Source organism: Thermobia domestica, chromosome 8 (genome assembly GCF_964235325.1).
Source record: "Thermobia domestica chromosome 8, izTheDome1.hap1.1, whole genome shotgun sequence".
In the NCBI taxonomy this organism is placed as follows: domain Eukaryota; kingdom Metazoa; phylum Arthropoda; class Insecta; order Zygentoma; family Lepismatidae; genus Thermobia; species Thermobia domestica.
In genome coordinates this window covers 1,019,477-1,033,360 of record NC_137461.1, presented here as the reverse complement: position 1 = coordinate 1,033,360, position 13,884 = coordinate 1,019,477, and the positions used below count along the sequence as shown (strand labels likewise).

At 36.2% G+C, this 13,884-nt stretch overlaps 1 protein-coding gene across 2 annotated transcripts in view; it reads right to left on the bottom strand.

Moving 5' to 3' along the window:
• LOC145691522 (uncharacterized) overlaps nucleotides 1-10,805 on the bottom strand; it is a 77,292-nt gene extending 66,487 nt beyond the window's left edge. The window contains exons 1-2 of one of the 2 annotated variants that reach the window (XM_081766931.1): nucleotides 10,584-10,805; nucleotides 229-310 (exon numbers count right to left, since the gene is read on the bottom strand). In XM_081766931.1, coding sequence (XP_081623057.1) covers nucleotides 229-310; nucleotides 10,584-10,673 — 172 coding nt within the window. In that variant the 5' untranslated portion in view covers nucleotides 10,674-10,805. The remainder of the gene's footprint in view (nucleotides 1-228; nucleotides 311-10,583) is intronic. The other variant, XM_081766932.1, reaches the window with a different exon arrangement.
• Between the last annotated feature and the right edge of the window lie 3,079 nt (nucleotides 10,806-13,884).

Sequence of the window (13,884 nt, the reverse complement as noted above, 5' to 3'; positions counted from 1 at the left end):
TTTAGCATAGCACTGGGAACACCTAGTGATCCACCTACTCCTTAAGCTAAAGGAGACGGGTGATTAATGAAAGTAAATTATTGACAATGAAAATAAGTTATTGTGCTTTCCCGGGGCCACGTATACCAAAGGCATACACACAAATCATTAGACCAGCGAGGAGGACTAAAAAGGAGTGAAATTCTTGGACTTATGCTATAATGGAACACTGAACGAAATACTTCTTACCATTTTCCACTTTTACAAGATTATTTACATGTAAACACTCCATTGTCGAATTGAAGATTCTCGCAAATAGTACAGGGTCTTGCTGAAAGAGAAAGACGCGACAATTAGTAAATGATTAACAGACATAAAGCTTCGAACATTAACACGCATAGACAAATGGTACATATACAGGGTAGTACAAAATATGGACAGGTAAAGTAAATAGATTATACCAAAATAGGCAATTCTGGTGAAGGAAAAGTTTTTCGAGACCTGACCCAAGACAGTTGGCAGATGGTTACCGTATAGGTTGTCCACCAACTTTGATAGAAGTCTGATTTTTTTTTTTTTTTAAATGAGAGAACATGCGCTTTATCAATTGACACTAGCTAAAGCTCAGAAAAACGATGCTTTAAAGAAATATCTTATACTCGTGACTTATGTATACCACGAAAGACTCAAAATTGCAAACCAGTTTATCCCTTTTGAATAAATAGAGTGAATTAAGTCCGATACATGCTCATTGGAGGACAGATCTAGTGGCCGTGCAGGCCAGGAAATATGACACACAGTAAAGAGTGTGTTTGATAACACGAGAAGTAAGCTAAATGTGGACAGACACTGTCCTATTGAAAGAGCATCCTTTAACTGTAGAGGAATAACAAGGAGACGTCTTGACCGCTGCACTGTCAATGTTTGATGTGAGAACACCAGAGGCGGACGGTCATTGGAGGCAGTTTTCTTCTATTTTCTTACATTGAATATCAGTTCTTGACGTGGGCTCTTCTCTTCAGGATTGGCTACATTTATTCGTTCTGCTTTGTATTTTGTTTTCATTTTTCTACTGTTAAATACATACAAATATAAAATAATAGTTTCATAATAATCCGAAAATGCATGTTTTGTAGAAATACAAATTCTTACAAAAGAAAAATAGCATAATTTATGGTATACTTACATTTAGATTTTGGAATATACTGAAATTAGGTACAAGAGGCACAATGCACAAGACAAGACTGATTTATGCTATCAATATATCCAATTCTGTATACATGTTTACTTTCATGAGAATTGTAAGTTATACCATGATCTCCTGTGTATCGCTGTCCTATACAGTTTGGAAGGTGCAGTTCCCACGATGTTACACTCATAAAGGGCCATGTAACGTACATACATTAGCTTATGTAAATGTATTAAAATCGTGATATGCATATAATTAATTTTTTCTAAAATTTACATATTCACATACACTTTCCGTATATTAATTTGCATTTATTTATTTATTTATTTTTTATTTATTTAACAATCACCAGATACAGCTCAGAGGCCATTTTACACTGGATATCCAACAACAACAATAACAATGGAAAGGATTTGTGAAGGTATCGGCCAGGGCCTGTTTAGTAGGTACCATCCCGGCATTTGCCTGGTAGGACTGAGGGAAACCCTGGAAAACCTCAGTCAGGATGGTCGGCAGCGAGATTCGAACCCACGACCTCCCGAATGCGAAGCCAACGCTCTACCACTTGAGCTACTTCGCTCGGTAGATAGAATAAGTAAACGATTAGTTGTGGAAGTAATTGTGTATAGTTTATTTCATTTTTGTGTTTATTATTATTATTATTATTATTATTATTATTATTATTATTATTATTATTATTATTATTGTTATTATGTGTGTTATATAAATGTAAGGGTAAGGATTAAATCAAGATAGAAGTTGAATTAAACACCTCGATTGAGAATAATATGTGCAGAAAGCAATGCTTTGGAAATCTTAGGAAGCTAGACGGTACATCTCATGAACCCAGCACACACACACAAAAAAAAAGCAAAGTTGGGAGATTCTTTGTCTCAAAGAAAAGAACACCCACGAGTTAAGTGTAGGTGGTCCAGGGTTGCTAACTAGAATTTTCAGAAAGAAGAGAATATGGATGAATCTTCAGTGTGCATAAACCTGCGATAGATACATATGTGAAAATTACCATGGTCAGAGACGATGTGTACCTGTAGACTCCAAGTCGGGAGTAGCCATTGTTTAAGTTTGCTTGCTGGAGTTCGTAAGTACATGCGAAACTTCGACTACAAAGAGGTGTGATAATTTCAGAAGTTGGCCAGAAGCAGCTAGCGTCCTTTCCAACGGAAATTCGGCCAGCTAGAATCCAACCTCGAATTCCGCAGCTCCCCTCACCTCACCGGAGAAAAACCGAGGAACGGAGCATTCCATGTAGAATCCTTCACCCCTGTAGATAATTTTACTTCCACAAGTAATTCTTTTAACATTGTAAAGATTTTCTTCGTATTTCGTTAGTGTAGAATATAGCTTAGGTTAGTCGCTGTATTGTGTTATTTTTGTGTCGTATCAAAAAAGGCTTATTTCAGTACAGGACGGCAAGTCCGGCGGTACTTCATGGAAGGAATGCATGATAGATGTAAGAGCATAAACATCCGGTATCTTGGCAGGCGACGTCCTGAGGGGAAAACTTGCACCAACAAGGGAGAAAATGTAAAATTTCTATGTTTTTAAGATATGACAGCATGTCACACTTACAAATAAGCTGTCTTATTGTATATAGGTGTTAATTCTCGTGTGTGCTATGTTGACAAACACTTTAATTCAACAAAAACAATGAAGATATGACAACTTCACATAGCAACCCCTCACACAGGTGAGTGGTCGCGGAGAAATCCCGCTAGGTGTCAGGACCGTCAGGTCTGATGAGAGCAGCGTGTCCTCTCAGCCGAAAATTAAGCAATTTTTGTGAGAAAAACATAAAATACCTGGTTAATAAGAACATGATTAGTGAAGTGCTATGCATCATTCTAAAGCTAGACATTTCAGCTATACTGTAGATACATCAGTTTGCGAGTATCTATTAACAATTTTAAATGATGTACATTAGAAACAGTGAAAGTGTAAATTCAGGTCAGAGGGGACAATGACCTCTGTAGGCAACCCCTTTTCTTCCCCACTTCACCCCGTCATAAGACTCGCAAAAGCTATGAGGCGAGCCCAGCCTTTTGTGTGGAAGGTGGTTTTGACAAAACCTAGGAGGCAGGGGGAAGAAGGGCAATTCGTGTCTGGTGATCGGAAGAGAGGTATCGCTCTCGCGCTCGCATAGAGAAACTCGGTTTTGACGGATAGAGAAATTGGTGTCTCTGTTATACTAAGAGACAGTGTTAGCGACAAACATTTAAGCTCGTGGTATGAACTATGTACACAAACATTTGGTAAATACTTATACTATTAATCATACATATAGTCAATATTTATCTTAGTGCAGATATTCTTCGTAAAATGTGTATATATATTATATCTCGTTGTTAATCCTGCGCGACGAATTTCGCAACTGTGTGCGTTTAGTACAGGACAGTGGTGTACGAACATTTAATAAAGTATGCGCAGGAGATAATATAACCTGTTAAACGAACCTGATAGTGTCATCTTCCCTTTTCTATTGGGGGTGATGAAGTTAGATAGTCGAGTAATAGCCACCTAACAGGCTGGATCGCGTTAGGATAGGCGAAGCAACCTGTGCTGAGATCCTGATCCACTGCAGGCACAAGATCCAGAGATATGTTAATTATTCTCTGAATAACCGACCGGAGACAAACCAGGAGGAGAGCAGAGTATTGTCATGTTTAATGTGGAAGAAAACATGATCTCCGTGGGACCTACGTTCTGCTAAAAAGGGAAGAGAGCAGAGCCATCGGAAGCTGCAAGAAGAGGACCAGGAGGACATCCAGGAGAAGAGGAGAACCATTGAAGATGCGCTAAATCGTGCACGAACATTTAATCTAAATAAATAAGGCCTTACTTTTGAAATTAAACATTTCGGCGAAAGTTCAAAATTTAATCATTTTTTTTTTATTATTTTATCACAGTATATAGTGTTGATGCGTGTGTTGTTACATCTCATTAAAAGTCTATCTCCTGAATCTCGTGTGCACTTCATTCTCCACAGAAAGTCTGACAAGGTATGTGCTCAATGTAATATTCTCATGTATTTCTTTCAGCTGCTCCGGAGTTGTCAATGTCTGGTAAAATACGGTCTCTCACAACCAAGTGTTGTTGTGTGAGTGAGAAGTAGTATTGTCTCTAACCACCTGGGGAAACACGTAGACCAGTAATTTAGAGTCTCTCTTTTGGATTGGAAATGCTATACTAAATTACTCTCATTTTTGTTCATGAAATTACTTTATCTTTTATATTACATATTTTGCTCTACCGACATTTTAAACTTAAAAGCTCTACCGATTTAGCTAATTATGTACATATTTTTCAGAACACTAGCATTTCAAGATTAGCATAATAAAATTTACTTAAATTTTGATTCAATTTGCATAATAATTAATTTAATTTTTTCACACTACGGCTCTTCCACTTTACAGCCAGGAGCAGTGCGAAGATAGAACCAGCTCCAATCAGTAAACACAATGAAGTACAACCCATCCCTCCAATCGATTACTGCATCACACTATTGGGAGCAGACTTTACGATGACCGACGCTTGAAATTTGACAAGTGCCAACATTTATTGTAGACCAAGCTCAGCAAGAGGTTGCAGGAAGTCGTTGATGATACTCCTGGTGCGCCTAATCTCTGTTGTGGTCATCGTACGACTTGCTATGACATCTTATCTAATGCAGATGTCCAGACGTCAATCCATATGCCGCTGCAGTTCAGAGGAGAATTCATATGGTTCAGCACCTCCATTGGATATGAAGAATACCGCCAATGTTCATGCGCATCGGATACTTCCCGCGTACACCATTTTTCAAACTCTGTTAACTATGCAAAGTGTGCTCACTTAAGCAATAATTCCATGTCTGCAACGTTCAGAGCAAATTTGATACACTTCGAGAAACACTCGACCACTTCTTTGTTAAGGTTGCATTGGCTGCAATCAGGTTGAATTGAATTCTCAGATTCATCGTAAAACAAGTAGCAGTATGGAAAGTGGGCTTTAGTCACACAAAACATGACAAAATGTTTCACTTTCACTGTTCTATTCTAGCTTGTTAAAATTAAAATCAGCGACAACTAAACAATTTTCATAAAAAGGTAAGTATTGTAATACGTATTTCATCTTCGAAATTTTTAAAATTTGCTTCTGGCGATTTCTACGTCGAATAGTATAGAGTTTTTCTTTTAAATTCCAGAAACTACATTCAATGATAATATACTTAGTACTGAAGCTGTATTCCTATGGCGATTTAGCAATAATTGTCGTATGAATGTCATCTCTCACATAAATACGAACTCCACCAGCGCCTTGTTGTGTACTGTCATTTCTTATGAAATGAAAACCCAGTAGCTCATATGGGCTACTATTTAATCTTGGCTTTCCCTTGTTTCTAATACCTAAATGAGATGCAAACTACTTAATAAAGCCATTCTCCCCCCCCCAAACCCTTGTATCTCTAGTCCCACGTTTTCGCTATAACGTAATTTAGGCAAAAAAGAAAAAAATCCTGTCAAATGATCCTAACACCAAAAGGAATGGCCAACGTTTCTATAAAGTTTCATATTTTTTTGCCTGCTAAAAGGACCTGTACAAAGAGAGGAAGAATAGTGACCGTCAGATGACTTGAGATAATACTTTAAGTAAAGTATGAAAATCACAAATCTTCTACTCTATGTCCTTCAAGAGCCCAATAAGATAATTTTTACTCAACGGAATCTGTTCCTTTATTACCTGACCGAAGCATACCAACTTTTAACGCATGAAGCTTGCCATACATTTCAGTATACGAGTTCTGTATATTCTGTAAAGATAATTTTGTGACAAAGACATTTCAGTTGTTTTGTTCTTCCAAACTACTGCTATCCTAATCCACGACAAGATTAATTAATTTTACACGTTTTAATGATACGCAATGATTTCTCGAGGGGTAGCTGTATTTTCCTCACATTTTATCCTTGATTAACTACAATAAGTGTACTACAGTGCTATAGTTTTAAAAGTAAATGTATTAAATACCAAAGTGCGTGAATAAGCAAATCTAATGTTCTGACATGCATTTCAAAGTGGCGAATCCTATTCGAAAATCCAGGGGTAGACCATTGGCCAGGGGACGGAGAATTTGTTATCTCGTCTTGAGAGTGGAGAACAAAAATATTTTTTAAAATTCGAAACGACGCCGGAAAGATGACAATCGTCATCTCATTTCGGAGATTAGTAATTTAGAGAGCCTCGTGGGCAGCACTAATTTATGCACTCTTAGATCTCAAACACTGTTTTAATGTGTCATGGTTCATTGTATAAAATCTATGCATTGATAAAGTAATTGTACGAACACAATGAATAGTATCAATCAGTGTTCGAAGTGGATAAAAAGCAGAGGCGGTATGTTTTATTACGATTTTAACTCGACATATCGGCCATCTAAATGGTGAAATACAGTGACGGTATATTGCCTAAAACATTGTATTTCTATATAAACAATTAGTAAAAATCATTGGAGATCTTCTCTGTATTTACGGGGGGGAGGTACTATGGAGAGACTGAATTCCCACCAGTAACTTACTGCAAAAAAAATCCCCTTATGTTGTATTTCTATATAAACAATTAGTAAAAATCATTGGAGATCTTCTCTGTATTTACGGGGGGGAGGTACTATGGAGAGACTGAATTCCCACCAGTAATAATATTATAAGGAATTATACTCGAAAGTGTTCAAAAACTGAGTTTTCATAATAACAAATTTACTGCAGGAAAACTCCCGGACACTCTACTCGACTGGGGATATTCCAAATTCCCGGAAGATCCTCCCCTTTCTGGAGACAACCCCTAAATCCGCCCATGCTCATAATATGACATTTATATCCATTGAGGCAAGAAGACACACACACACATACATAATAAGAAATAAACAATTCAATATGGCACATCAAAATATAAACTAGATAACCTCCTTTGAAGACATCTCATTTTAAGACAAAAGGTAGAAAAAAGATAACAAAAATGTCCATGTTGTTAACTTAGAAATTAAGAAGTAAAAACATTTTACGTGTAAAGCTATTCGTCAATTAGTTTGTATAAAAATGGATTTATTAAAGGTATTTAGCGTCAACTCTCCAGCGACGGTATGTCCTGATCAGTGAAAAAAAAAAAGGCGGTATGACATACCGTCGCATACCGTCTCACTTCGACCACTAGTATTAATGTTTAAAGATATTTGAATTATTCAAATAATAAAATTATGTTACATCAGACGTCTCGTGACGCAAAAGGCTTCTGATAACATTTATACGGAATTGAGAAAAATCAGGACATAAAGCTTCTAATATTTTCTATTGTACAAGCTTTGCTCTCAGTAGTCTTAAATCTGATTTAATCCACTCGCTGACAAAAACAAGACGATTATTGTGAAAATTATTAACGTGTAACAGTTTCGCGAACTATATCCACTTGGCTTCATCAAACACTTTGAATACACAGGTAGTGACAGATATATAAAGACAGAAACAATCTCTGAATGCTGAATGGCTACCATGGGCTACTACAGCCAATCCCCTTTTATATTCTGCCTTTGTGATTGAAGGAGATTGGCTGTAGTGGCCTATGCTAGCCAATCAGCATTCACAAATTGTTTTACTGTCTCTTACAGTGGCGGCTAATGTTAGTGTTGCAGCGTTGCGCAACGACCAAAAAATTGAAGAAAAAAATATTATCAATAGTAGTAAAGAATAGGAAAAAAATACTTTTTAATACTTGCATATATACACTTTAAATAACATTTTTTTTTACTTCTGTAACTGTCCGTTCCGTTAATCCGTTTCAAAAAGCGAGAAATAATCCGTCACAGAGTCTCTAATTTACATTGTGTTGCAGCGAGCATGCAACGACCAGATTCCTTCAGCGCGGCAATTGGAGCAAATGTTAAGTCTCCTTTCCCCTATCTCAGAAGTTAAAGGGTCTGGTCGTTGCAGTGCTTCTGCAACAAAACACGGTTTCCAGTGAACGAGAAGGTTTTTCACGCTAAATAAGATTTCTGAATTTTCTTTCACTAGCAATTAACAAATGGAATTTGTTTTTATGCATTCATATTTTTAGATTACGGGACCATACTGAAGCAAATCAATATAATGACAATTAAAAATAGTGATTGCAAAATTAACAAAATAAGAAAGAAAATATCTAGTAGAGCAGAAAACAAATGAAAGTAGACCCGCATTTAGAAGTTAATACTTAGCTTATATTGATAATAAAGGCTTCTTCTACAGTAATTTGTGAATCAAATATTAATAAGTCAGTATGTAGAATCGCTCCCCCCCCCTCTGTGGATAGTATTTTAATATAATCATATTTCTTTTATAAAATAAGTATGTTTTATATCTTGATGATTTCCACATAAAACTGTATGATGGGGAACACCACATTGAATTTGGGATTAGTTAGCAATGATCAGGGGCGTAGCCACGAGGGGGTCCACCGGGTCCGGACCTCCCAAAAATTTCGAAACTTGACTAAGATTTGTAGACTTTCTTAATAAACTATACTTGTTTAACAGAGAAACGATTGATGTATGCTAAATATTTTATTTTACGCCTCATCATGTGCCATTCTTTTCTTATAAAAATAATCGTTCTATCATTTTTTCTAAAAATATAGGTGACAGTAAGTGGGAATTACTTATCGTCTTTTCGGGTGCAGTATAAGACAGGTTCCATATTATGTAGACGTATTGCACCTCCCTCAAATACTTTGGACCCCTCTCAGTTAACATTTCTGGGTGTAAAACTGGCAGTAATGTTTGTTTTGATGTTCTTTGATTTTTTTTTTGCTTCTGTTACATGCTGATCCTTCATCTGGCGGGTTTCGAGGTTTCCTTTCCAGAACTTATCACATTGGTAAGCATTGTTTCGCCTCATGTGGAAGTATATTGTGTTCATCGTGTATTGCGTAACAAGCAAGACGGATGATTTGGAATGTAGTTTTTTTCTTTTACGCACATGTGTGTGTGTTGATGTATGAATATGCGACATTCGGAATTCATATACCAGTACCTCTTTTGTATCAGCTGGTTTGGTTTTTAATTATTAGATTTAATTTTATTGTGTGAGCTTTAATTCTGTAAATAACCTACAAATTCTGAATGAATTGTATAGCATGACTTCTGTAAATAACTTACAAAAAAACATTGACCAGCTTTCAACTGAGGAAAAATTTGCAATTAAGGCTTAGACAATACAAGCAAAGGGCAATTCAGAAGAGTGTTCGAAAAAAATTCCAGTTTAAATTTACAGGATATCTTATGCAGTAGTGTTGTTTGCACCAGATACATTTCCTCAATTTATTTTAAATTTTCCTGGATAAACTGAGAATAAAGTGTGTTCAATGTACATTTTTTTATAACACTAATCTCTGCTACGAACTCTCTTCAGTCAACGGTGAAGAGGAATTCGGATCACTGTCAAGGACTGAGTTTGCTAGAATGAATCGTTCGCAATAATCTAGAAAAAATATTTAGTAAATCTACAAAGCTTTGAAATTAATATTAATAGTACCTATGGCGTCAGCAAAAGACGAAAAGTTTTTTTTTTTTTTTTCACATGAGAAAGAATTGACACTTTGAAGGAATTGAATGTTCCAAGAAAGGTTAACACCATTGGTTATGCTTTCCCTCGAAAAAGACCTGACAATAAGAATACCAGAGTTCAACCAGCATCTATTAGACAGATTTGCTCCAATCAATGAGAGGAGAATGAACTTACTAATTAATTAAGGTGATTAATCCGATAAAATGTTCTGCATATTTTTATTTTTTAAACACAGAATTTTATTTAATTTAACATGTCACATAGCATTTGCATCTAAAGTTATGCTGATTAGTCAATGAGTCAACTTTATATCTTTTGTCTCTTATCGTTGTACTGCAACACCCAAAACCACAATCCACCGGCCGCCACTGGTCTCTTATATATAATATACAATTCGTACAGTCACTGCCTGTGTATTCATAGTGTCTGATGAAGCCAAGTAGATAGCTGGTGAAACTGTTACACGTTAATGCGTTCAGCAATAAAGGATTGTTTTGCTCAATGAATAGCTTAAATGAAATATAAATTTTGTACTAAATTTACAAAACGAAATCAGAAAAAAAAATCTCGAGAATCAAGCCGAGATTAGAAAGGATTTTCCCAGAATCGAGACACGACTTCTTCAACAAAAGTTACAAGAAAATACCACAAAACCGAAAACCATCACTTCCTTGAACCATCCTGAGGCCGTCTATATTATGGTGAAAACGCAGAAAATACTTGACTTTTGAATAGTTTGAAAACAAGAAATTATTATCCTTATTTTACTGTGGGAGCATTTGGTACACTTTGATAGTTTTAAAAAAAAATCATTTTATGTATGTACTTACTTTTGCTTCAACGGCATCTGAAAAAGATAAAATATTACCAAGGAAAACTATACCAATTGTGGGAAAAAGAATTACCATCCTAATGAACATTCCGTTGACCGTCGTGCGTAATTGAATGTCGAGAGTTACGTGGAATTGTGTGCCAACTGAATATTAACATTGCCTGGCAACTGTCCTATTCATTAAAGTTGAAGCGGGAAAAAAATCAGGTGTTGATGCAAGAAGCAGTTGTTTCCTCATAAACAACTGCGAGTTCTTCGAAATCTTTATTCTCTTCTTATCTGGATTTTAATGGCTTCTGCCACCTGCGACCAATTACTTATCGTTCATTCGGAATGGGTTCGTGCCAGCGGATACAACAAACGTAGTTTATTTCTGAAAATCACTCAATATCCAATGAGGAAGAACAGCATCTTTGGGTTCATCAAAAATGGCTGCCATTCGCACAATATTTGGATTTTAATTTCATTGACATCGCGCCAACAATCTTTCTGAACGAAAAACAAACCATACCTTCATGATTTCTATTAGTTTTCTTCTGAAGCTCAAAAATATTAATTGTTCTTAATTCTGCAATTATCTATCTATTAAAATACTACAAGAACAACAAAAGCTCCTGACCTCTAACCTATAACTTTGGATTTCAAACCTTTCATTTACGGTAATTTTTGATTTCACGTTTAACAAAGACAAATATTTTAAAGTATGTGTAATTTCAAAAAAGATATTTAAATAGATCTTTTTCATAGACTTTGAATAAATTATTGTTCAAAGCCTTTGTATTTTAATAAGCATTTTCCAAAAACAGTGCGTATGAATTGTGCTGCCATCTTTGCAGTTCTCTTAAACTTTACATTTGTGGACGTTTATATGTTTGTGGCCAATCTTTTCGGCAACGAGATCTCGGAAACTACAGGCTCTAGAAAGATGACGTTTTCACTGATCGATTGCAAATTGTATTTAGATTCACCAGTTCTAATTGAATATATAAAAAACATGGCCATTATTTCTTTATTACATTTTTACGGGTACACTGGAAGTGTTGAAATTAAAAAAAAACAAAAAAAACTAAAGCATCATATCCTACGCATTATACATTCCAACACAACATAATCTTATATGAGGGTTGCATATCTCTCAAGCGTTTGTTTCATGGCAAAATGATAATGAAAAACGAAGTATAACCATTTCTCCCGTTTAAGATTAATCTTCATTGTTTGGAGTGTTTTGAAATGAAATGAAATGAAATCTGAGTTTTACGTCCCGCGGTTATGCCGGCTAGGCTAAAGGAGACGGTGATGATGAGTAATGAATGAAATGGTGGAATGAAGAAAGTGGGACGAAACGGGAGAACCCCGAGAAAACCCACGCACACGGTATTTATCCACCATAAAGTTCACTTGGCGGGGGCTGGGATCGAACACAGGACCCCAAGCACCGGAGGTGAACGCTCTGCCACTGAGCCACCGCGGCGTGAGGAGTATCTGAAAAGAGGAGTTCTGATAAAAAGATAAAAGAGGAGTTTCTGAAACCGGTAGCATTGGCGTCTGCTTACTTTCAATGACAAGTTTATATTCCGATTTTTATCTTTTCTAACTTGAGATGCTCGTACGACACTCTATCTTTGGAATTTTAATCAAAATGGAGTGACTACTAAAACGTAGTTCCAGCTAGGTATTAACTGTATTGAAAATTTTATTTCAGATGGTTTAGCCGTTTTCCTGCCATGCAGCCAGAAACAAAAACACTCTCATTTTTATTTGTAAAACTAGTAATAATAGAAAAAAAATCATTCACGAATGACATACTCTATATACACTGTAATTGGCAGTTTACAGAACAACTCTGCCAATAATGTTGCCAACTTTCAGAAATTAAATCAGCAGCACCTCCTGACATATTTCGTCTTCAATTTAGACCCATAGATACAGAATATTTGAAATATTAAAACAAAAAGCATTGTAAAGTCACTAATAAGGATAAGTACAGAGCAAGAATTAGAAACTGTACTTCTTATTCAAGATGTTAACACGTTGGCTGCCGTATTGGGCCGATGGGCCCAACAGTGAACTTTCCTACTGCGCTGCGTTGGGACCAACATTATAATATTGAGTTTATGACTCTATTCCCAGCTGTTGGCTCACAACTAAAGCTACTTATTCGTGCTGTTGGACCAATACGGCGCACAAAAGTATACCGGAACTAATGTCCTGTGAAAAAGTTTTTTGCTTACTAACTTTATGGGAGGAGGATTATAGCAACCAGTGGGTATTTCAGTGAGAGTTACATAATACTGCATCAATGGCGCCTGGGGCCCAACCAGCTAATTTTTGGCCGGCGGTTAACGTGTTAATAAACTGCTAGATCTCAGGAATGGCAGGTGTTAAAGAAAATATGTATTGCAATGAAATCTTTTAGTTCAACACCCAACAATTATGCCTGTTAGACTAAGTAAAACGGACGAATAAGGCAAATGGATCATGGAAAAACTGGTAGAATGAAAATGGGGAAGGAAGCTGGAGTACCCCGAGAAAGCACAATGTTGTCCATCACAAACTTATTTGGTCAGGTGTCGAACCAGGTACCCCACGCACCAGAGGTAAGTGTTGAGCCACAGTGCCCCACAGAAAATCACATAGTATCAAATAAAAATTAAAATACTGGTCATATGACAGGTAAAAAATCTGTTCCGGCCACCTCTCAAATTCAGAAAAGTAACATTATTTCCTGCTCTATTGGTAAAATATTCGTCACTGGCAATCATAGCTATCACTGGGAGACAGTATACTGGGGTACGATAGTAAAATTAAAACTTTGAAGGAGATACATACTTTTGCTTGTAACTGTACCTGAAACTTTGTCCTTCATTTTTATTAATTTTAGATATTTTTGCACATGTCACAAACACTGTTTCTTCTCACATTGAATTTGTAAGGCTATTTTTCTTTTAGTTCCTTGTTTGTGTTATGTGTACTTTTTAACGCTTAGGATATAGAAGCACGTACATTATTCGATTGCGCAGCATAAAAAGTTACGTATTATACAAGATATTTATACACTTAGGTTCGAAACGTTTCCATTCTGCGTTACGTGCTTTGGGATTTACGGAAGGAGTTTGTTATGTTAGCCTTCGCCAAGGCCGCATCTGTTACCTGAAAGAAGTGAAACAAAACGTAATGGATTGAATACTTAAGCATTCCTCACTGCTTTGTAACATTGACACACACTCGATTTCATTGCCACATTCACACCTTGGCGTCTGCTTTTGTTTTTCAATTTCATGTTTTACAAACAGATGAAT